At 31.4% G+C, this 20,928-nt stretch overlaps 12 protein-coding genes across 12 annotated transcripts; 6 read left to right on the top strand and 6 right to left on the bottom strand.

Annotated features, from left to right (window-relative positions):
• Positions 1–113: 113 nt before the first annotated feature.
• On the top strand, positions 114–849 carry PPL_01855 (RAD52 family DNA repair protein; the record flags this gene model as incomplete). The annotated part of the gene is made up of 2 exons (XM_020572856.1): positions 114–344; positions 436–849. The coding sequence occupies 2 exons, from the start codon at positions 114–116 to the stop codon at positions 847–849; spliced, it is 645 nt and encodes a 214-aa protein (XP_020436973.1).
• Positions 850–1,184: 335 nt separating this feature from the next.
• On the bottom strand, positions 1,185–2,274 carry psmB7 (proteasome subunit beta type 7; the record flags this gene model as incomplete). Its single annotated transcript, XM_020572857.1, has 3 exons — positions 1,185–1,445; positions 1,557–2,052; positions 2,228–2,274. 3 exons carry the CDS (start codon positions 2,272–2,274, stop codon positions 1,185–1,187), a joined length of 804 nt encoding a protein of 267 aa, XP_020436974.1.
• Positions 2,275–2,603: 329 nt separating this feature from the next.
• PPL_01857 (gluconokinase) lies at positions 2,604–3,367 on the top strand (the record flags this gene model as incomplete). Its single annotated transcript, XM_020572858.1, has 2 exons — positions 2,604–2,712; positions 2,919–3,367. The coding sequence occupies 2 exons, from the start codon at positions 2,604–2,606 to the stop codon at positions 3,365–3,367; spliced, it is 558 nt and encodes a 185-aa protein (XP_020436975.1).
• Positions 3,368–4,093: 726 nt separating this feature from the next.
• On the bottom strand, positions 4,094–4,975 carry PPL_01858 (uncharacterized protein; the record flags this gene model as incomplete). The annotated part of the gene is made up of 2 exons (XM_020572859.1): positions 4,094–4,588; positions 4,961–4,975. 2 exons carry the CDS (start codon positions 4,973–4,975, stop codon positions 4,094–4,096), a joined length of 510 nt encoding a protein of 169 aa, XP_020436976.1.
• A 999-nt stretch (positions 4,976–5,974) lies between these two features.
• PPL_01859 (uncharacterized protein) lies at positions 5,975–7,862 on the bottom strand (the record flags this gene model as incomplete). The annotated part of the gene is made up of 3 exons (XM_020572860.1): positions 5,975–6,033; positions 6,118–7,720; positions 7,797–7,862. 3 exons carry the CDS (start codon positions 7,860–7,862, stop codon positions 5,975–5,977), a joined length of 1,728 nt encoding a protein of 575 aa, XP_020436977.1.
• Positions 7,863–9,398: 1,536 nt separating this feature from the next.
• PPL_01860 (putative transmembrane protein) lies at positions 9,399–11,407 on the bottom strand (the record flags this gene model as incomplete). The annotated part of the gene is made up of 2 exons (XM_020572861.1): positions 9,399–11,111; positions 11,336–11,407. 2 exons carry the CDS (start codon positions 11,405–11,407, stop codon positions 9,399–9,401), a joined length of 1,785 nt encoding a protein of 594 aa, XP_020436978.1.
• A 248-nt stretch (positions 11,408–11,655) lies between these two features.
• On the top strand, positions 11,656–14,787 carry PPL_01861 (adenosine deaminase-related growth factor; the record flags this gene model as incomplete). The annotated part of the gene is made up of 5 exons (XM_020572862.1): positions 11,656–11,662; positions 11,948–12,011; positions 13,041–13,239; positions 13,446–14,071; positions 14,136–14,787. The coding sequence occupies 5 exons, from the start codon at positions 11,656–11,658 to the stop codon at positions 14,785–14,787; spliced, it is 1,548 nt and encodes a 515-aa protein (XP_020436979.1).
• A 152-nt stretch (positions 14,788–14,939) lies between these two features.
• On the top strand, positions 14,940–15,353 carry PPL_01862 (hydroxyisourate hydrolase; the record flags this gene model as incomplete). The annotated part of the gene is made up of 2 exons (XM_020572863.1): positions 14,940–15,017; positions 15,084–15,353. 2 exons carry the CDS (start codon positions 14,940–14,942, stop codon positions 15,351–15,353), a joined length of 348 nt encoding a protein of 115 aa, XP_020436980.1.
• A 514-nt stretch (positions 15,354–15,867) lies between these two features.
• nat9 (GNAT family N-acetyltransferase) lies at positions 15,868–16,859 on the top strand (the record flags this gene model as incomplete). Its single annotated transcript, XM_020572864.1, has 3 exons — positions 15,868–15,927; positions 16,156–16,315; positions 16,417–16,859. The coding sequence occupies 3 exons, from the start codon at positions 15,868–15,870 to the stop codon at positions 16,857–16,859; spliced, it is 663 nt and encodes a 220-aa protein (XP_020436981.1).
• Positions 16,860–16,927: 68 nt separating this feature from the next.
• Positions 16,928–17,783, bottom strand: PPL_01864 (putative alanyl-tRNA synthetase; the record flags this gene model as incomplete). Its single annotated transcript, XM_020572865.1, has 2 exons — positions 16,928–17,348; positions 17,455–17,783. The coding sequence occupies 2 exons, from the start codon at positions 17,781–17,783 to the stop codon at positions 16,928–16,930; spliced, it is 750 nt and encodes a 249-aa protein (XP_020436982.1).
• Positions 17,784–18,287: 504 nt separating this feature from the next.
• On the top strand, positions 18,288–18,843 carry PPL_01865 (uncharacterized protein; the record flags this gene model as incomplete). Its single annotated transcript, XM_020572866.1, has 2 exons — positions 18,288–18,662; positions 18,733–18,843. The coding sequence occupies 2 exons, from the start codon at positions 18,288–18,290 to the stop codon at positions 18,841–18,843; spliced, it is 486 nt and encodes a 161-aa protein (XP_020436983.1).
• Positions 18,844–19,086: 243 nt separating this feature from the next.
• On the bottom strand, positions 19,087–20,882 carry gtpbp5 (Obg family GTPase; the record flags this gene model as incomplete). Its single annotated transcript, XM_020572867.1, has 2 exons — positions 19,087–20,571; positions 20,667–20,882. The coding sequence occupies 2 exons, from the start codon at positions 20,880–20,882 to the stop codon at positions 19,087–19,089; spliced, it is 1,701 nt and encodes a 566-aa protein (XP_020436984.1).
• Positions 20,883–20,928: the final 46 nt, after the last annotated feature.

Raw genomic sequence — 20,928 nt, forward strand, 5'->3', positions numbered from 1 at the left:
TTCTAAGAATTTTTTTTAAATGTAGTTTTATATATGATGGAAATTTGAACATTAATTTTGTAATCATTTTATTTAACATATATATATATCTCTTTAGAAATAAACAATAGAAAATGGAAGCCAACAATGGAATATTTGGTGCGGTACCATACTCACAAGAAGAATATGAAATGATGTCGAATTCACTGATGGTACCACTGCCTGAAGAAGATAAATCAGAGAGACCAGGTCCAAGTAACACCAGACTGAAGTATTTAGAGTCATGGAAAGCAATAGAGATCGCCAATAGAATATTCGGTTTCAATGGATGGTCTTCAAAGATTATTAGTGTAAATACTGAATTTGTATGTTTACTTTAGTATCACCAATTGTCAGGCATGTCAAAGATTGCTAACATTTTCTTTTTTTTTATCGTTTTTCTTTTCTTTATGTTAGTGTGAGAATGTTAATAATAGATGGAGAGTTGCATCATCTGCAACTGTTAGAATCATTTTGAAAGATGGTACTTTTCACGATGATGTCGGTTTTGGAACAAAAGATGATAACAATAAAGGTATAGCTTTAGAGAACTCAAGAAAGGAAGCTGTTTCTGATGCTAGAAAGAGAGCATTGAGAGTGTTTGGTAATGCTTTGGGTAATAAACTTTATGACAGAGATCCCAATGGTTTAAAGAAAGCAAAACCACAACAACAATCAATGCCACCACCACAACAGCAGCAGCAGCAGCAGCAGCAGCAGCAGCAGCAACAACAAAGACCACCACAACAGCAACAATCAATACCACCACAACAATATCAACAACAACAGCAACAACAACAACAAATGGCTGACGAATTCAGTTTTGATTAATTTAAAAAAGTTTAGTTTGCAAAGTTATTTTACATCAATCATATTAAGTTGAACTAATCAAATGTATATAATAATAATAATAATAATAATAATCAAAATAAATATATAATTATTTATAAATGTAATTACTTGAAGTGATGACTGTTTAAATCAAGAGTAGCATAGCAAACTTTGTTTGTTTTTTTTGTTTTTTGATTAAAATGATTTACAAAGTTTTATTTGTTTTATTTTATTGAGAGATTGGTTGGTTGGTTGGTTGGTATGTAAAGGTGGTGATGATGTATGATAAAGCTAATCGGTATTGTTCACTTAACTCTCCCTAAAATGAATTATTCTTAAACCTCCATTGGCACATCTTCAATGATAACTTTGCTGGAGAGTGGTGGTAATCTAACTTCTGAAAGGATTGGTGTGGTACCAGACTTGAAAATGTATGGTTTGCTTCTGTATTTACGTTCGTTTGGTCTTTCGTATCCCTTCAAAACTTCTACACCTTCCTTTGTAAGTACAGTAATATTTACGTTGCTACCTGAACCCAAATCATTGAAAATACCACTCTTTATAGCATCTGCAACCAATGTAATTGCCTCTTGTTTCTACAGATAAGTTGATAATAAAAAAAAATAATATAAAAAAAAAGTTAATAATTTTTAATAATATATATTGTTTTTTTCACAATTATTATTATTATTATTATTGATGCTTACAGTCATATTTGGTTTGAAGTTAGCTTCGAGTTCGGCCATGGCAGCCAAAGAACCAGAACCCATGGTTACGAATGGAAGTTGATCGGTTGAACCGTGTGGGTAGATGGTGTGGAGTGATGGTCCGGTGATGTCGATACCACCCAAAATAAGGGCGGCACTGACGTGTCCTTGATATTTAAAGAGCATCTGTTTGAGCATTGTGAGTGCAGTGACGACACGTACTTGCTTGCCAGTTGCCAATCGATGCAACTTTAATTTCGATGAGATCAGAGCAGTTGCATACTCTGTATCGGCAGCAGTACCTGCACCACAACAATAGATATTATCTGCTATATAATGAATCTTCTCGCAATCCTTATCGGCTACAATTGGTCCTTCAGTGGCACGAGTATCTGCACCCAAAACAACTCCATCAGCATAGACAACACCAACAATAGTTGTACCAGTCTTCATGAATCCTGGCATCTTCATACCATTCTTTGCAATCATATCATTTCTTTAATAAAAAATAAAATAAAAATGTTAACATTTTGTTTTTTTTTGTTTTTTTTTTTAATACAATCTTTTTTGTATATAATATTATATGATAGATCTATCTGTTTACAAACTAATATGCTATCGATATTATATCATACACTTGTCAAGCGGTGTGTTGATGATGATGATGTTACCTTTTACATAAATCAAAAGAAAATCCACCTCTATTAAGATTTTCCATTCTATAATTTCGTTTTTAATATAAATATAAATATAAATGTGTACACTGATCTATAAAATAGTAATAAAGTAATAATTAATAATAATAAAATCAAAAAAAATAATTTAATTTAAAAAAAAATGGTGAAGTTGACAAAAAACAATTATTAAAAATTAAAAAAATAAAATGAAAAGTGATGATTTTAAATGTGTGGTTTCACTAACGTTACTTTATTTTATTCTACAAATTTCGACACACTCTCTTTTGTCATATTACTATATATAAAAATTCTATTATTATTTTTGTAAATATTATATACTAATTATCATTGTAATTAAAGATAAATTAAAATGTCAACAGAAGAGCCATCAATACAATCTTCAGTAACAACATGTCATTGTGTTGTTGTTATGGGTGTTTCAGGTTCAGGTAAATCAGTAGTTGGATATTCATTGTCAAGTATGTAGCAAATAAAATTCAAAAATAATGAAATAAAAGAAAAGAATAATAAAAAACAATATAATTCATCAAATTTATAAGATTGAGTTTGTTTTTTTTTTTTTTTTGTTTTTTTTTTGATCAAAAAAAAAGTATAAATAAATCTTTTTTTTATTCTATTCTTTAAAAGGAACTTTATAATAACGTGGAATTAAATTGAATTATAGCATTATTAAGATGTAAATTTATAGATGGTGATGACTTACATCCACGTGCCAATATTTTAAAGATGGCATCTGGTCAACCCTTAAACGATGACGATAGACTACCTTGGCTGATTAGACTAAACGATGTTGCGTTCAGTCTATCACACAAGAATGAAAGAGGTGTCTTGGTTTGTTCTGCATTGAAGCGTAGATATCGTGATATTCTACGTAAAGACAATCCTGGAATCATGTTTATATATCTGAAAGGAAGTTTCGAAGTCATACTTGAACGACTACAGGCTCGTTCAGGTCACTTCATGCCATCATCACTACTCACCAGTCAATTCCAAGCATTAGAGGAACCCAGTGAATCCGAAGAGCCTGACGTCCTACATGTCAATATCGATACTGGGTCAGTTGAAGAAGTTTCAAAATTATGTTATCAAATGTTATATCAAAGGAACTTTTGAAATATTTTGTTGTTGTAGGACACTTAATAAATAAAAGTAAAAAAAAAAAAAAAAAACGAAAAATAGATAAACGAAAGGTGCATGTAATTTAGTTTGTAAATGAAAAAAACATAGATTTTGAAGATCATCCAAGCGAATTGTTTTGATGAAAAAAAAAAACATAAAAATTGTTGACTTTGGTGTTAAAACATTTTTTGCTCACTCTCACATATAATCGAAAAACTACTTGATATTTTTTTACCTTTCTCTTAATGAACTTTATTTTATACATTTTGGGAACTATTCCAAAAAACCAATGTAATCCTATCAACCACGTTATTGATTTCGATTGTTTTTTTTTTAAATTGATTGGGATTCAATCAATTAGAATTAAAATATATTATTGAGATGTACTCTCCACATCTGATCATATAATATATTGACAATTATTGGGTTTTCAGTTGGTGTCACAAATTCAAAAACAAAAAAAAAATACATGGCTGACCTGAATCTTTGAAAATTGATTGAAAATGAAAAAAAAAACAAAAACAAAAAAACTAATTTGAGATCATAACAAATTTTCAAGGTACAAAGACAGTTAGGTGAACCATTCATCACTAGCAATTATTAAGAAATGCAAATTTGGTTTAGACAAAATAATGTGGTATTAAATGTTTTTAAATAAATATCTATTTTTTTTTTCACCAGATTATTTTGGTAAAGTTATCGATTTTTTCTACTTTTTTTTTAAGCAGAGGTGCAAGAGTTTGAACAACCAGTGGTGGTTGCTGGTGTTTCAGTTGGCGATGGAGTGGGAGTTGGTTCGGGTAGACAATGTGAATATGTAAGCTGGGCACGTAACTGCCAAACTTGTTGGTATTGAACGATCATGTAAACTCCATTGGTTGGTGTTGAGGTTTGGAGAGCGTTATACCATGCTTGACCATCAATCTGAGACATATAGTAAAGCTGGTTACCAACAAAAGTGCTTCCAACGTTAAGACCAAGTGGGTATGATCTTCTCAAGAGAGGACCATCACTGTTGACATTGGCTTTTGAATGAATCTCAATTCTATTCAATGGAGTGTTTGGAATAATACCTTCTACAATGAAAAGCAAAGTAACGTTGGCGACAGAATCAGAGTCAAGCGGATTTGGAGCAAAAATCAATTGGACACTACCAGACAAATTGGTTGGAACTGGAGTGGTCAAAGTAGTATTTGTGAAAACACCAGTGTAAACCTTGTTCAACACTAAATTGAGTTCCGAAATAAATAAAAATAAAGATGGTTAATAATAATTTTTTTTTGCTATCGTTCAAAAGATGACGACATGTTTTTAAATTCTTACTTGTTGATTCTTGTTGACCATAGCACAAGGAGATGAGTGAAAGAATTAAAAGGATTGATTGGTATCTGAACATTTTTGATTATTCGTTATTGTGACTTTGAAGTGAGACTTTATAGATAGATATAGATAGCTTCAATATTGATAACTGATTAAAAGAACGATTCACAAGCTACCCTTTTAAAGATCCTGAAATTCTTAAATTTTATTTAAATTTAATTAAATTTTTTGAAAATCATTTGCAGTTTTTTTGAATTTATGTATTACACTTTGTGGTGACATGTTTTTGAGACCCTGAAAAAAAAACACAAAGTATCAACTTTATAAGGACACAACCAATCAGAACAATAGATTGGATTTTCAAGCAATAGACAATACCAAAAATGGCTCAAACACAGTGGCAAAAATTTAATTTTTGATAGAAAAGCCACGATCACTGTTTAAAGAGATCATCCGTACATCCTCTTCTCAAATTGCACCCCTCTCCCAAGTTCAATTTATCGTTTTATTTTATTCTTTTAATATTTAATGATCGAATTAATATTAATCATTCTTTAAAAAATTAAACAACAAAAAAAAAAAAAACTTGATTAAATTTAAAAAATGATTGCAATTTATATTTAAACCAACTTTGGTATTAATTAAAAATGATGTGTTAATTGATTTGATAAGTTTATTTTGAAATCAAACACAAATTAACTGGTGCTCACATGTTATATAGATTACTTTTTTTTTCATTAAATAAGAGATGGGTTTTATTTTACAATTTACACAAATCATGATTAATTTTTAATCTATTGATACCGAAGAGGTGATTAATCTTTTATCTCGAGTTGTGATTGTCATATTAACCAAAAGCTAATCGTGAGAGGTTTGTGGAATCGAATTGTAGTTGTTGAATGTGAAAAAAATGGTGGGTTGACAAAGGTGATCCTTTTGATGTTTGATTGTTAGATTTAATTTAGATCAACCAGATACTGCAACTTGGAGTGTGGTGAAGTAAAATGTTGAATACCTTACAAGCCAAATTTGGTGCGTTTTAACTTTTGATTGGTGATGCAAGGTCCACAAATTGATATTTTCTAATGATATCTTGCCTGAATCACTAAGAATTCTTTTTGTTTTAGCTTTGATAAAAATTTTGTTGATGATTGTGAAAAAAAGGAACTATCAGAACTAACTAATGCTCCATTTGGATGTTGATTGTTTGGTGAATTAATTGTGTTTGTTGTTGGTTGATTTCGACAGTGCGAATGAGTGAGTGATTAAATAAAAAAAAGATTAACTTCCAGATGTTGAATTTGATGAGTCTTGTGAATTGGTTGAGTTTGTTGGATTAACTTAATGAAGATGTGATAGTTGGGGATTGCTATTTTAACTTAGGTTGTTTTTGATGAATTCATCGCAATTCGAGACATACATACAATCACAAACATTTTCTGATTTGCATGTGATGAATCTTGGCAATCTGCAAGCCATCCATAATACACCGATCATTCCCATTGTGATAACACCATAAATCAAGAATCCAAAGAATGGTAACCACTTCTCTCTCATCTTCTTCCATGCTCTCTCCAATGGCAATCCAAAGTAACGTTCGTTAATGATCAGTGTGATGATATCGAATGGTATGGCAATTACAATTTGTATGACAACATTGATTACTGCGGCGTCAAAAGTGAAACTACCACCAGATGGATAGGGAAGGAAGAAGAGAGCACGACGATCGTAGAACAACCACATCATGAAGGCTGAAGCTGGAATGGAGGCGTTCTCCATGATCATCTCGGTAAATAAACCGACAGCACGCACAAACTTTTTTGATTCTTTGTGTTCAGTTCCCATTACTTTTTCCAAAACTCTTGATGCATATTTATCACGAATCTGAACGGATGAACGGAATACTAACTTTCCAATATTCAAAAGGAACACAGAGATGATTGTAAATTCGATTTCATTGATGGTTGAAATCATCATACGACCCAATGTTGAAATATGAGCTTGTGCATGGACAACAGCCAGCGAATGCATGATTGAAACACCTTTCTTTTCCATTTGTTTTGTGACCAACAAACGGACTGGAATCATCATGAATATTTCAAAGTAGATTGGATGGATTACAAGACGCCATACAATTTTGGCATAGTCTGAAAAGTTGGTGTAAACTTGGATGAAAAACATACCATAGAGCAGTGCGGTTGCTGATACCAATGTTTCGGTTCCAAGGAACGCCAAAGCATTTCTACGACGTTCTTGAGTGGTTTGGTACTTCTTTCCAAGGAATCCCATAACAAAGCAAAGTCCACAGTATCCAAGAATCAAAAGAATGACATCGCCTAACCAATACCAATAGGAAACTTTACCTACGTACATTCCCCATGGAACTACTGTGAAGAGTGCCAAGGCAGCCAATGCCCACAAATAAAACTTTGTATCGATCGCTCTTTTTAAACCGTAAATTGCAATAAACTGAATGCATGTGAAAATGGTAAGACCAGAAACAAAGAATCCGCATACCAAAATGGCAATCGATTCTTGATGGAAATATTTTAAAGTTCCATTGTTGTGAATAACATAGTTTGGCTTTGAGAAAGCCCAAATTACAAAAGCACCAATGATGGTAGTGATTGCGCAAATAAACATAACTTTGGCGTAGTCCCAAGTCAACTCTAGAGTGTGCCATGGCAGTGACAATTTATTTCTTCGATGATTCATCTTTTTCGACTCTTTTCTTTCCAATTTATTTTTATCACCGTCATCGTTGACCGAACGCATCTCGACATCACCTCTTTCGTTGGAAATGGTATCGGCACCTTCTCTGTCTTCATCTTCAGAGTCTGTATAGTCGGAATCAACTTCGTCATCGGCTTGAGTGTCTTCGATACTATCCAATGTCACAATTTCTGACAATGGAGTGCGATGTCTTTCAAGATCACCTGGTTGTGATGGAGAAGCTGGAGGTGTCAAATGATTTTGAGCATCACCTTCATTATTTCTATATCTAATATTTATAGTATTATTGTCAACCTATAATTTTTTTAAAAAAAATAATTATTAATAAATATATTTTTTTAATATAATTATTGCCTATCTAAAAACTTACATCAGTGACAACAATTCCAATTTCATCATTACCAACACTGGTATTATCAAGATTGGATTGGCTCATTATTTATTTTATTATTATTTATTTCTTCTTACTAAATATATATTTACTCTTTCCTAAAATAGTTACTGTATTTTTAAAATATATAGAGAGAAGTTATATTATCTGTAGATAAATATATTTTATTTGTTTGGATCTTGAACAAATGGTAAATTAATTTTGAATTCAATTTAAATAGTCCAGACATGAATTTAAAAGTTGTCCTTGGACTAAGTTATGATCTATTTTAAGGAGTGTCAAAAATAGTTCCTGTTCCTTAAATCTTGTGGACAATTGGATTATTATCGTGCGGAGTATATACAAATAAAACAATAAAAAAAGCTATTAGAAGACATGTCATTGACTTGTCCTGTTCACTTTTTGTAAAAAATGGTGAACAATTGAAAACACATTTTCAGCAAAAAAATGAAAAATAACAAATCAAAAAAATAAAAAACAAGTTTTCATAGGTTTGTGTGTTTTGTGTGTTGATCAGACTTTGGTTTTTTGTTGAACTAAACAAAACACAAAATTTTTTGACCACAATAAACCGTTGGTGCCTCTATTTTTTTAACGAAAAACAAAGTTTCTATTCGGTGTGGTTGTGTAAAAAATTTGCGTGTGGTATTTTTTTAATTTTTTCAACTATTTGCAGGTTTTCGATTAAAAAAGAAATAAAACCGTAAAGAGGCACAGTGATCAAACACCCCTCGATAATAGTATCATCACTTATTTTCTTAAATAGTAATAGTGATGAACCATCAAACAACAAAATAGATTTATTTTAAAAACAAAACACAGACATCCAGCAACAATGATAAGTTTTATTTTTCATAGTTACATCTGATGAAAAAAATGTGTTTTGGTGACTTTAAAAAAATTTGCAATAGCACATTCATCTTTTTATATCCCAATTGGTTGTTGGTCTGTGGATCCTGCAATGTTTTATGTGGTTGATCCAATGTCTTCTCCTCATTTTGATCTTTTTACATATTTTTTATTTTTATTTGATACTCTGATATTTTGTACTTTGTTTAATTCACTCGTTCTAGGCAACTATCCAAACCACGACATCAATCTCTTTCAATTAATACAACACACTCATTTAGAAAAAAAAAAAAAAAAAAAAAAGAAAATCCAAAGGATTATTTTAAAAGGCAGTGATAGAACAAATAAAACTCAAGATTATAACATAATTAATGATGAGTGCAGAAGAAATCAAATTAATTTATATGGATTTATAAATCACCACCATTCAGTGTGTGAATAGATTTATAACATTTTATTAGAAGTATACCCATTTCGGTTATTAGTGTGATGCGATACCATCTTTGAAAAAAATAATAAATAATTAATAATAAATATCTAGAGTCAAAAAAGTACTGTTGTGTTTTTGGTTGTGTTGTTGGGTTTGAATTAATTAATTTAAATTGTGAGAGTTACTGTGTGGTTGATTCCTTTTTATGTTTGATGACATAAACAAAGAAAAAATAAAAAAAACAAAAGTAACATGTGTTTAAAACAGTGTCGATGAAGATGTGATAGTTGGGGATTGCTATTTTAACTGAGATTATCTTTGATGAAGTTTTCACAATTTGAAACAAACATACAGGAACACACATCTTCTGATTTACAAGTGATGAATCTTGGCAATCTGCAAGCCATCCAAATTACTCCAATCATTCCCATTGTGATAACACCATAAATCAAGAATCCAAAGAATGGTAACCACTTCTCTCTCATCTTCTTCCATGCTCTCTCCAATGGCAATCCAAAGTAACGTTCGTTAATGATCAGTGTGAGGATATCGAATGGAACGGCCAACGCCAACTGAATGACGGCATTGATAACGGCTTCTCCAAGTGTGAAACTACCACCGTCTGGGAAAGGGAAGAAGAAAAGACCACGGAAGTTATAAAATACCCACATGGTAAAGGCAGACGTTGGAATGGAGGCGTTCTCCATGATCATCTCTGTATACAAACCAACAGCACGCACAAACTTTTTTGATTCTTTGTGTTCGGCACCCATTACCTTTTCAAATACTTTTGATGCATATTTATCACGAATCTGAACGGATGAACGGAATACTAACTTTCCAATATTCAAAAGGAACACAGAGATGATTGTAAATTCGATTTCATTGATGGTTGAAATCATCATACGACCCAATGTTGAAATATGAGCTTGTGCATGGACAACAGCCAGCGAATGCATGATTGAAACACCTTTCTTTTCCATTTGTTTTGTGACCAACAAACGGACTGGAATCATCATGAATATTTCAAAGTAGATTGGATGGACTATGAGACGCCAGGCAATCTTGGCATAGTTTGAAAAGTTGGCATAGATTTGGATGAAAAACATACCATAGAGCAGTGCGGTTGCTGATACCAATGTTTCGGTTCCAAGGAATGCCAATCCATTATTTAGACGTTCTCTTGTAGTTTGGTATTTCTTTCCGAGGAATCCCATGACAAAGCAAAGTCCACAGTATCCAACTACCAATAAGAGCACATCACCAAGCCAGAACCAATAGGATTCATCACCAGCAAACATCCCCCATGGAACCATTAGGAACAGACCAATGGCACCAATAACATATACATGGAACTTGGTTTCAAACATTCTTTTAAATCCAAAGACAGACATGAATTGTACACCAGTAAACAGTGCAAGACCAAGGATAAAAAATAAAGAGGTTAACATAGTAACACTCTTTTTTTCGAAATATTCAACGGTACCATTATCTTTTTTAATCCAATTCTCTTGGGAGAAACCATATATAACTGCAATACCAAGTACAGTAGTTATAAGTACAATAAACATGATTTTTCCATACTCTAGTGTTAGCTCCAATGAATGACCAAGTAATGATAACTGTAAACGACGACGGTTCATCTTTTTACTCTGTGAGGCTTGTTTTTTCAGTGAATCTGGATCCGTTGAAAGTTCTAACATCTCTGCGGCTCCTTTTTCATTTTTAACAGTGTCAGCATCAGGATTTACATCGTCGTCCATATCGTCGTCATCATCTTCTTCATTGTCATCGGATTCCTTGGAACTCGAATTGCTAAGGTCGGCTGCTGTAATTTCAACCATTTTATTTCTTGGAGTGATTGGTGCCGTTGGAGACTCTAAATCTACTTGGCTTCCTGAACGTGGTCTATGTCTTGGATGAGTATCAACCTCTGTATGTGAGTTAGATCTGGATCGTGTTCCACTAGTCATTCTTTCACTTAAAATGATATTCATAGAGTGATGAGCTTCATTCTTATTATTTTTTTAATAAAAAAAAAAAAGAAAATATGTTAAAATAAATACATAAAAAAAAAAATTTTTAAAATTCATAATTATTGCAAATTGATTTTGATATAAATCGGTAAAATCTGATTAAAAAAAAAACAATCCTTTGGTTCCAGATTTAAATGATTTTCATTTTACTTTTTTCTACGAAACAAAAAATAATTTTTATGATTGAAATATCTTATACATACATCTTTTGAAATTGCGCCATTGTCAATATCTATTTTGGGTTCCTTTTGTAAATTATTATTATCAGTATTCATTTTTAAGTTATTATTATATATTTTATTATTTTATCTATTCTATGTTTATATTATCATTGTAATGATATACTATTTTTTTTAAAGAAAACAAACAAATTTAAGATTTATATTTAGAAAGAATGTAAACATAAAAATTTAAATAAAAATTTTATTCATTTTAATGAATCCGAGAAAAATCATACGGGTTTTGGTGGGGAAACAAGGAAAGATGTCTCTTTTAAACATTGAATGACAGTTTGGTTGTAGAAATGCAAAGTATGTGTAAAAGGTGTTGCTCACAAAATATGAGAAATCGAAAAAAACCGTATAAAAAACCACAAAGGTATCCTGGACATGTCTTTTATTGATGGTTTGATAAAAATTAAAAACTGAAAAAACGAAAAAAAAAAACAACAAAACCATGTATGAACATATATGAATTTTTTTAGAATTTTTTTTGCAAAACATGGTCTAAAATTAGACTCTTACTTATGATGACATTTTGTCGAAAAATGAAAGTTCTTGTTTTTTTGTTAAGACACATAATAACTATTTTAATAGAATGTTCAAATACTTCAAAAGAATGTGAACAACTATTTAACTCTATTTTTAAAATTGCCATAAAGTTGATCAATTCGGTATTGAGTGGTGCAATTATATTTTATTGATTTGTGACTTAGTGTTGATTTGAATTCGAGATCTTGAATAATTTGTTTATCAAGTTCAGAGTCTTAAATTTCAATAAAATAACAAACATAATCTAGTTTATAACTTTAAAGAAATATAAAAAGGATAGGCATCTTATTTAAAATAAATATAATGGTTTTGTTTATACTATTTTAGAATTCTCTCTAAAATTTTAGAGAACCTATCGATATTTTTTTCAGTATTCTAGAAATTTGATCAAAGATATTTCAAGATAAAAAAAGATTTTTACACGTAAACAAAATGAAAAAAAAGTAGGATAATTAAAAATAAGATGAAAGAAGACTGAGATTCCGAATTTTTAAAAATCAAAAAAAAAATCAAAAAAAAAGGGATTTTACAAAAAGATCAAACTGTTTGATGGGGATATCGCTCCAAACAATGCAATTTTTTTCATCCTTTTTTAATAAAAATAAATTAAAAGTTCTTAAAAAAATTGCTTTTTTTTTTTGATTTTTATTTAATCTGTTTGATCATTTTTTGACAATCATATTAACCAAACTAACAAATATATAAAAAACATAATAATTCATACAACACAAATCAACAGTAGATCACAAACACCCACCACACTTTTTATTACATTTATAAATTTCACACATCACCATCATTTATATAAAAATAAGTAATAAAAAAAAAAAAAATTGTTAAGAATTATTTGACCATTACATTCTTTTTTATTGTTGTTACTATCGTCAATCAATTAAGTTTGTAATAAAGTTAAGATATATCTCCTAACATTGTAAATAATATTAAATATTAAAAATAATAATTCATTCAGATTTTAAATCGAATTAATATTTTCTGTCATTTATTTATTTATTAAAAAGAAAAAAATTATTATAACAAAAGATAATAAATAAAAATAACATAAAAAAAAAGAATATCTATATTATGTATAAATTATAAAGGTATCGGCGTTTATTGCTGTCTTATTATTTTTGATAAGTGTAGTTAGTGCGCAAGATGTTAAACAATATCTATCTGAGCGTAAAAAATTAAGCGATGCTGAAAATGCTATAAAGGATGGCGCAGTCATTCATTTAACACCGGCTGAACAAAGCGCAAACGCCATTTTTACAGCGATTCTTCAATACGAAGAATTACTATTGTCAAACAATGATCCATCGGGAATCAATTTCTTTAATGTAAGTATAAATCTTTTGATTGAAGTATTTACCTTTTTTTTTTTTAAATGGTACCACATTTTAAATTCCAAAGTTTATAACAACAGCACACCCAAAATATAAATCAAATAAAAATTAATTTTCATTTTATTTCTCTATTTTTGGAAATTTAATTTGTTCCAATCTTGGATTATATCTTTATATCTATCTACATTACATACATATAGGCAAAAGAAGTAATTGAATCGACACAAATTTATAGTATATTAAAGAAATTACCAAAAGGTTCAATTTTACATGTTCATCAAGATAGTTCTGCCACCTATGACTACTTGATTGATGTTGGAACCTATTTGCCAAATTGCTATATCTATATGGGTAGTGATCCAGAGAATGGTCTTGCCTATGGAGATTATCATTTCTTTGCAAGCCAGCCATCCGATACCAATTGGGTACAAATCAGCCAAGTTCGTCAATCAGTTTCCAATGTCACTGCTTTCGATGACATGTTGCTTACCAACATGACCCTACTTGGAAGAGACAACGGTGATTATGTCAACCTGTGGAGAAAGTTTGACGCTATCTTTGCTCGTGTCTCTGGCTTGATGACCTATGTCCCTATTACCATTGGATACATGCAACACTTAATCAACCAATCGATTGAAGACAACATCCAACACATAGAAGTCCGTAAATGTTTCAGTGACTACTACGATCTCCAGGGTAACACTTACAACGACACCTGGTTCACCCAACAAATGATTCAATTAATCCAACAAAATAGAATCACATTTGACATGCCAGAGTTATCATTAAAAATAATTGGTTGTGATGGTAGACATTCAAATCAAAGGTAAGGAGGAGGAGGAATTAGCAAAATTATAGAAAAACCATTTTATTAATTAAAAGTTTCCTAGTGTTGTTTATGATCATATGGAATATGCTTTAGAATTAAGAAATCAATATCCAGGCATCTATATTGGATATGATTTGGTTGGTCCAGAGGACGAAGGTTATCCTTTGATTTATTTCATCGATCAGTTTATGGATATTATGCAAAAGGGAGACGATAAAGATTATCCATTGGATTTCTACTTCCATGCAGGTGAAACACTTTTATATAATAACACCAACTTGTATGATGCCATTCTCTTGAATAGCAAGCGTATCGGACATGGTATCCAACTTTCAAAGCACCCAATCCTCATGCAAATGGTCAAGGACAACGACATTGGAATTGAAGTATGTCCAATCTCCAACCAGGTTTTAGAGTATGTTGATAACTTCCGTGCACATCCAGCATTCGATCTTTTCAACCAAGGACTACCAGTCACCATCTCACCGGATGATCCCGCCATTTTCGGTTACTACGGTTTGACCTATGACTTTTACGAAGTTGTCACAGCCTGGGGACTCGATATCTCTGGTGTTAAACAACTAGCTCTCAACTCACTCGCACAGAGTGCTTACTATAACGATACCGAAAGAGATCTTGCTCTTACCTCATGGATTACAAAATGGAATACATTCATCGATTATGTTAATACATTAACACCTCCATCCAATTAAAATAAATAAAAACTAAATGGTTTACAATTTACGAAAAAAAGTAAACAACTTAACAAATAAATCTTAATAATATCTGGGGCTTTTTTTTTTTATTAAAAATTTATATTTTTTTGATCATCAAAAAAGAAAAATTCCTTTTTTAATTTTACAAAATGTCTACACATAAAGGTTCAACTTTATCTACACATGTTTTAGATACAAATACAGGAAATCCTGCACCAAATTTAAGAGTAAAGAGAGAGATTATTTTATGATTAATAAAGTATATAAATATATTAATATATTATTTTTGACAGGTTATTCTTAAAAAGGTAGTTGGTGAAAATCAATTTGAGTTGTTAAAGGAACAGACAACCAATACAGATGGTCGTGCACGTGAGTTCCCAGAATTAGAGAATGGTGTCTATCAAATAACATTCATGACTGATGACTACTTCAAAGCTAACAATATCACTGCCTATTTCTATCCAAAGGTATCGATTGAATTTATCGTCGACACAACCCGTCACTATCATGTACCACTCTTGATCTCGCCATATGGATATTCAACCTATCGTGGTAGTTAAACATACATCAAACAACATACATAATAATAAAAAACTGGTAAATCTTAATGTATTTTTTAATAATATATAAATTAAATACAAATTATACTACTTTATTGTAATAATTATAATTATAAACAGATTGATGGGATTTGAATGTTGAATAGAATGTAGTTCAATATCACCTAGAATGATCGGTATGATAACCACCAACAAATGAAAATTTGTATTTTGCAAGAGAGGTCAATCTTATTGATTCTAGCGAACTATTTCCTAAGGACAAACCACCAGTTGTAGATAGAGTCATCGGCAATAAACTTGCACCTAATGATATCATCTGACTCAATTGTTGGTCAAACTTGGTAAATGTTTGTACATTGTTTGATGATGTTTGAAATGAACTTTTACCAACGTTGGATGCTGCTGCAGTCAATGAAAATGATAATTTGTTGCTATTTTGTAATCCTATCCTTTTGGATACAGATAAAAAAGACCTACTTATCATTTATGATAAAATATAGAGAAGTTTTATATTATGTTATTCAACTATGGAGTATTAATAGTAGATTGTGCAACAAGTGAAGATAAGAAATCAGCGAGTTGACTATTTTTTTTTTTTGAGAGAAAAGTGTCAAGTTCTGCTTAAATTTGGAAGATTTTGATGTATTTATCAAAGATTTTTTTCATTGGCATTCCTCTTTATAAACTTTATTAACAATATAATAATAAGATGAAGATAAACTCAAGTACAATAATTGTATATATGTTATTTTTAGAATAAAAGTTAATTTTCAGAATCTAATTATATTACTTTGAAAAAAAGATTGGTAATAATATAGTGTTGGTACCATACAAAGCTATACATGTAGAGAAATATCATAAATGGATGCAATCAGAAGAGATACGTGAGTTAACTGCAAGCGATTTATTAACTTTAGAAGAAGAGTATGAAAATCAACAAAGTTGGTATGAAGATTCAAAAAGTATGTTTTAGTTTATTATAAGTATGTTTGTTTATTACTACTTTTTACTTATGATATTTAATATATATATATATATATATATATATATATATATAATATAGAATGTACATTTATAATATTGGATAAAGAGAAAATTAAAAAAGATAAAGATGGTGAATTGTTGGTTGAAAGCATAGTGAAAGATTATTTAGATTCGATGGCAGGCGATGTCAATCTATTTTGGAATGAATACGAAGAGGAAGGCTCCGCAGAGGTGGAAGTAATGATTGCAGAACCAAGTTGTCGTAGACGTGGATTCGGTAGTGAAGCAATTGAAATCATGATGCACTATGCAGTGACTAATCTCTCTGACATAACCACCCGTTTCATCGTAAAGATTGGCGAATCAAACACAACATCGATCCAGCTCTTCAAGAAACTAGGTTTCCAACAAGTAGGACAAGTCAACGTCTTCAAAGAGATCAACATGATCTTTGAACCGATCGATCAAATAAAATCATGGAAACAACCCAATCAATTAAAATTATTAAGTTGGATTGAATGATACATCAATTAATAAACATTCACTTAACTATTATTTCTATTATTGTTATTATTGTTATTGTTATTTATTTATTTATTAGCATTATATCCATTTGAATATGATACATTTTTAAGATTGGTGAGAAGATTTTGAATTTCTGGGATGGTGGTTTGTTCCAGTGTTTTCTGGTTGTTGGCGTTGGCAATGACCATCTCTACAATACGTGCAGTTAAATCCTTGACGTTGGTTGCAGAGATACGAGCACGATGTTCTTCTAATGGATCGACGACTGTCACTGCTGGTGCAGCACCACCCTTCTTCTTCTTTTTGTTATCGACAGCATCGGAAGCTACAATATCGAATCTAAATTCCAACTCTTTCTTTTGTGGACGATGATTGATACCCGATATCTTGATTCCACCTAATTCACCTGTAGACTTCAAATGTACAGCTGGACAACAATTGATATTCCATCCTGCAATCTCTACCAAAGTCAATGTTGTAACCGATCTATATATAGATATTACAAAAGTAGCAAAGAAAATACATTGGTTAGTATCTATTGATTCTCTATTGATTATAGTATTCGATAGTTTAATATAAAAGTAAAACATACTCTGGCACAGGGAATTTATCATAGATATAGGTGTTGTTAACTTTTTCTTTGGTGTATTTTGCTTCAGCTTCTTTACGATCCATGCTGAATGCGTTCAATGGTAGATTCTCTTTGATGATTCTATTGCATTCATCTTCAATCTTTTGGAGTGTTGAATCGTCTGGTTTATCATCGAGGGTGTACTCTACACATACTCTACCTTTAACTTTATTCTGACACTCTACTGAGACTGTGATTGGTGTATTCAATACCTTTACGATGGCACCTTTCAACACATGACATGCAGTATCTGTAATTGAATCTCTTGACTTTACTTTACCTTCACTCATCTTTAGAATAATCTATAGATTATATGTTATATATATATATATATTATATAATATTAAATAAAAAATAATCAAATTTAAATTAGTTTTTTTTTTTTTTGAAAATCACTTTGAGAAAATTTTAATAAACTGATATTATAAATCTAGATTTATCTTTATTTTATTTTTAAATATATCTTTGAAAAGATAACAGTTACTTTCTTTATTGTTATGTGTGAATGTAGATCTACCTTTAAATAAAATATCTATTCTTAGTGAATGTAAAATGTATTATAATAATATTATAAAATAATCAAAATAATTCATTTTATATTTTCCTATAGGAATAGATATTTTTTTAATAAAGAGTGATCATATGTGCACTTTGATACAAGTTCATCAATATATTGAACAATCTTGATGACTTGTTATGAGACAAAAAAAAATTCGGTCTCACTCATAATATTTTTAATTTCTTTAGAACATTGTGTGTGTGTTTGTATCATTATTTATTTTTATTGCAAAAGAATGGAGAAAGAGAAGGATTTAAAACTAAAACAACATAATAAATATATTGGTGATTATATAAAATATTATAAAAATGCCAATACAACAACTACTACAACAACCACAACGACTAGTCGGAACAACAATAGTTATGCAGGATACAAGAGTGATTTAGATACTTTGAAAGAGTATCATCAGTTTATTAGAGATGAGGATGAAGATGAAGATAAAGACACTGATTCACAACATAACAGTTGGGAAAGACGACTTGCAAAGAAATACTATGATAGATTATTCAAGGAGTATGCAATCATCGACCTATCACGATATGAAACCGGTCAGGTTGGAATGCGTTGGAGAACAGAGTCTGAGGTATTCAGTGGTAAAGGTCAGCTGGTGTGTGGCAATCGAAAGTGTCAATCAACTGACAGACTGGCAAGCTATGAAGTGCCATTCAGCTACATAGAGAGCAGTGAAGAAAAGACTGCATTGGTCAAAGTGGTACTGTGTCACCAGTGTTCAAAGTTGCTCAACTACACCAACATCAAAAAGAAAAAGAGAGAACTTAAAAAGTTGATAAAAGAACAAAATAAAATAAAAAAGAAAAGAAGAACAAATGACAATGATAAAGAAGATATAGATCAAGATCATAATGATAATGAATTAGAAGATGATTACAAAGAAGAAGATAATGATAAAGGAACAACAACATCAACAACATTTGAAAAGAAAGAAGAAGATGATGAATTTAATAAATTTTTCAAAGAATTATTTCCTTAAGATAAAGATAGATCATATTAAAACTCTTTATTATTATTTATTAATTTACACTTTTAACTAATTGTTTAAAGGCTTTCTTTAGTTCTGTAAATGATTGATCAGACTCGGTTGAGCTTATCGGTAGGATTACGGTCGATGGTTTGATGATATGACTGAGTAATTTCTTGAATTCCTCTAAATGATCTTGTGCATATGGTTGATCCATTTTGTTGGCAATGATAACCGATGGTTTATCAGAGAGACCTTCAGAGTATGATTCCAACTCTTCCACCAATGTTATGTAATCGTTCCAAGGTGTCCGCTTTTCTATTTCTCTTGAACGATTACGAATGGTTTCAGTGACTCGTTTCAGCGATGATTCGTCATCTCTGTACTTGGCATAGCGATTCGGTCTCACGCGCAGCTTCTTACCATCCCAAATCGCAGGAACACCTTCATTCGACATGTCAATAACGAAGCAAAGTACTTTGGTTCTCTCGATGTGTCTGAGGAAATCGAGACCCAGACCAATGTTGAGATGTGCACCCTCCAAGATTCCGGGCAGATCCGCCAAGGTCGTCGTATTAAGATGATCCTCGACTACTTTTCTTGGTCGTTTCGATAGTTTCACTGGCTTGTGTTCAGCCTCTGTATTTAAATCTACTACTCCAACGTAGGGACGGAGTGTTGTGAACGGATAGTTTCTGATTTTCGGTATGGCATTGGATACACGTGATAACAGCGTTGACTTTCCTGCATTGGGATAACCAACCAATCCAATGTCGGCAATGATCTTCAGTTCGAATTCCAAATATTTTTGCTCACCAGGTGTTCCGCTCTGAGCATAGTTTGGTGAACGATTGCTTCCAGTTGCAAAATTAAAATTACCTTTTCCACCTTTTCCACCTTGTAGTAGAACCAACTCTTGTCCTGGTTCATTCATATCGGCCAACACTTGAACTTCTCTCCAGAGTTTCTTTTTCTTAGAATTATCATCAGACATACCCATTGCTGCCTCTGAGAACAACTGTTGGTCTGTCTTTCCATCGATAAACGGACTGTTCAACGACTTCAAGTAGTAATCGGCATCGAATTGATCCGATGTATTGTCTAGTCTTGGATCAATGGTTGTAGGTCTCGTCGAGGCATCATCACCCAACTCCTCATCGCCTTCATAGTAGAATTCCACCTCTTTGATGATGGTTCCAGGTGGAACCGATAGAATGATATCCTCTCCTTTCTTTCCTGTCTTTTTTCCACCCTTTCCTTTCTCGCCGTTCTCACCGACATAGTTACGAGAGAGATGAGAAAGATTGTTGTCGTTCATATTGGCACGCACAATAACTGACGCACCATCACCTCCATTTCCACCATCGGGTGGACCCTCCGGTATATATTTAGCACGAAAGAAGTGAACACTTCCAGAACCACCGTCACCTGCCTTTGCCTTGATTCTCAACTTGTCGACGAACGACATATTCGAATAGTTTGTATCTTTTTGTTTTCCTTGTTCCAATTTTGCACCTGTAGATTCTGCATGAGCTTTCTAATTGTGTTTTATTATTAATTTCCGATAATAAAGGTTAATGTTAATCAATCTATTATAACAGTAGTAAAAGAATATATCATACTAATTCATACTAATTGTTCACCTGATAAATCATATAGTGATTTAAAATAATCTGAAGGTTCGAATTTTGATTGACTATTTCCTCCTTTTTGTCCATCTGTACTATAATTTCTCACACCAAAATAACCATTGATACAATAACCACTACTGTTACTATATACATTATTTAAAATTAATTTTCTACCAATGACAGAGGTAATAGTAGTAGATCTCGTTATATTTATCATTGTTACACCCTGTTAAATGAATCGATCACGTGCAAAAAAACTTTCG

Source organism: Heterostelium album (assembly GCF_000004825.1).
Source record: "Heterostelium album PN500 unplaced genomic scaffold PPL_scaffold2, whole genome shotgun sequence".
In the NCBI taxonomy this organism is placed as follows: domain Eukaryota; phylum Evosea; class Eumycetozoa; order Acytosteliales; family Acytosteliaceae; genus Heterostelium; species Heterostelium album.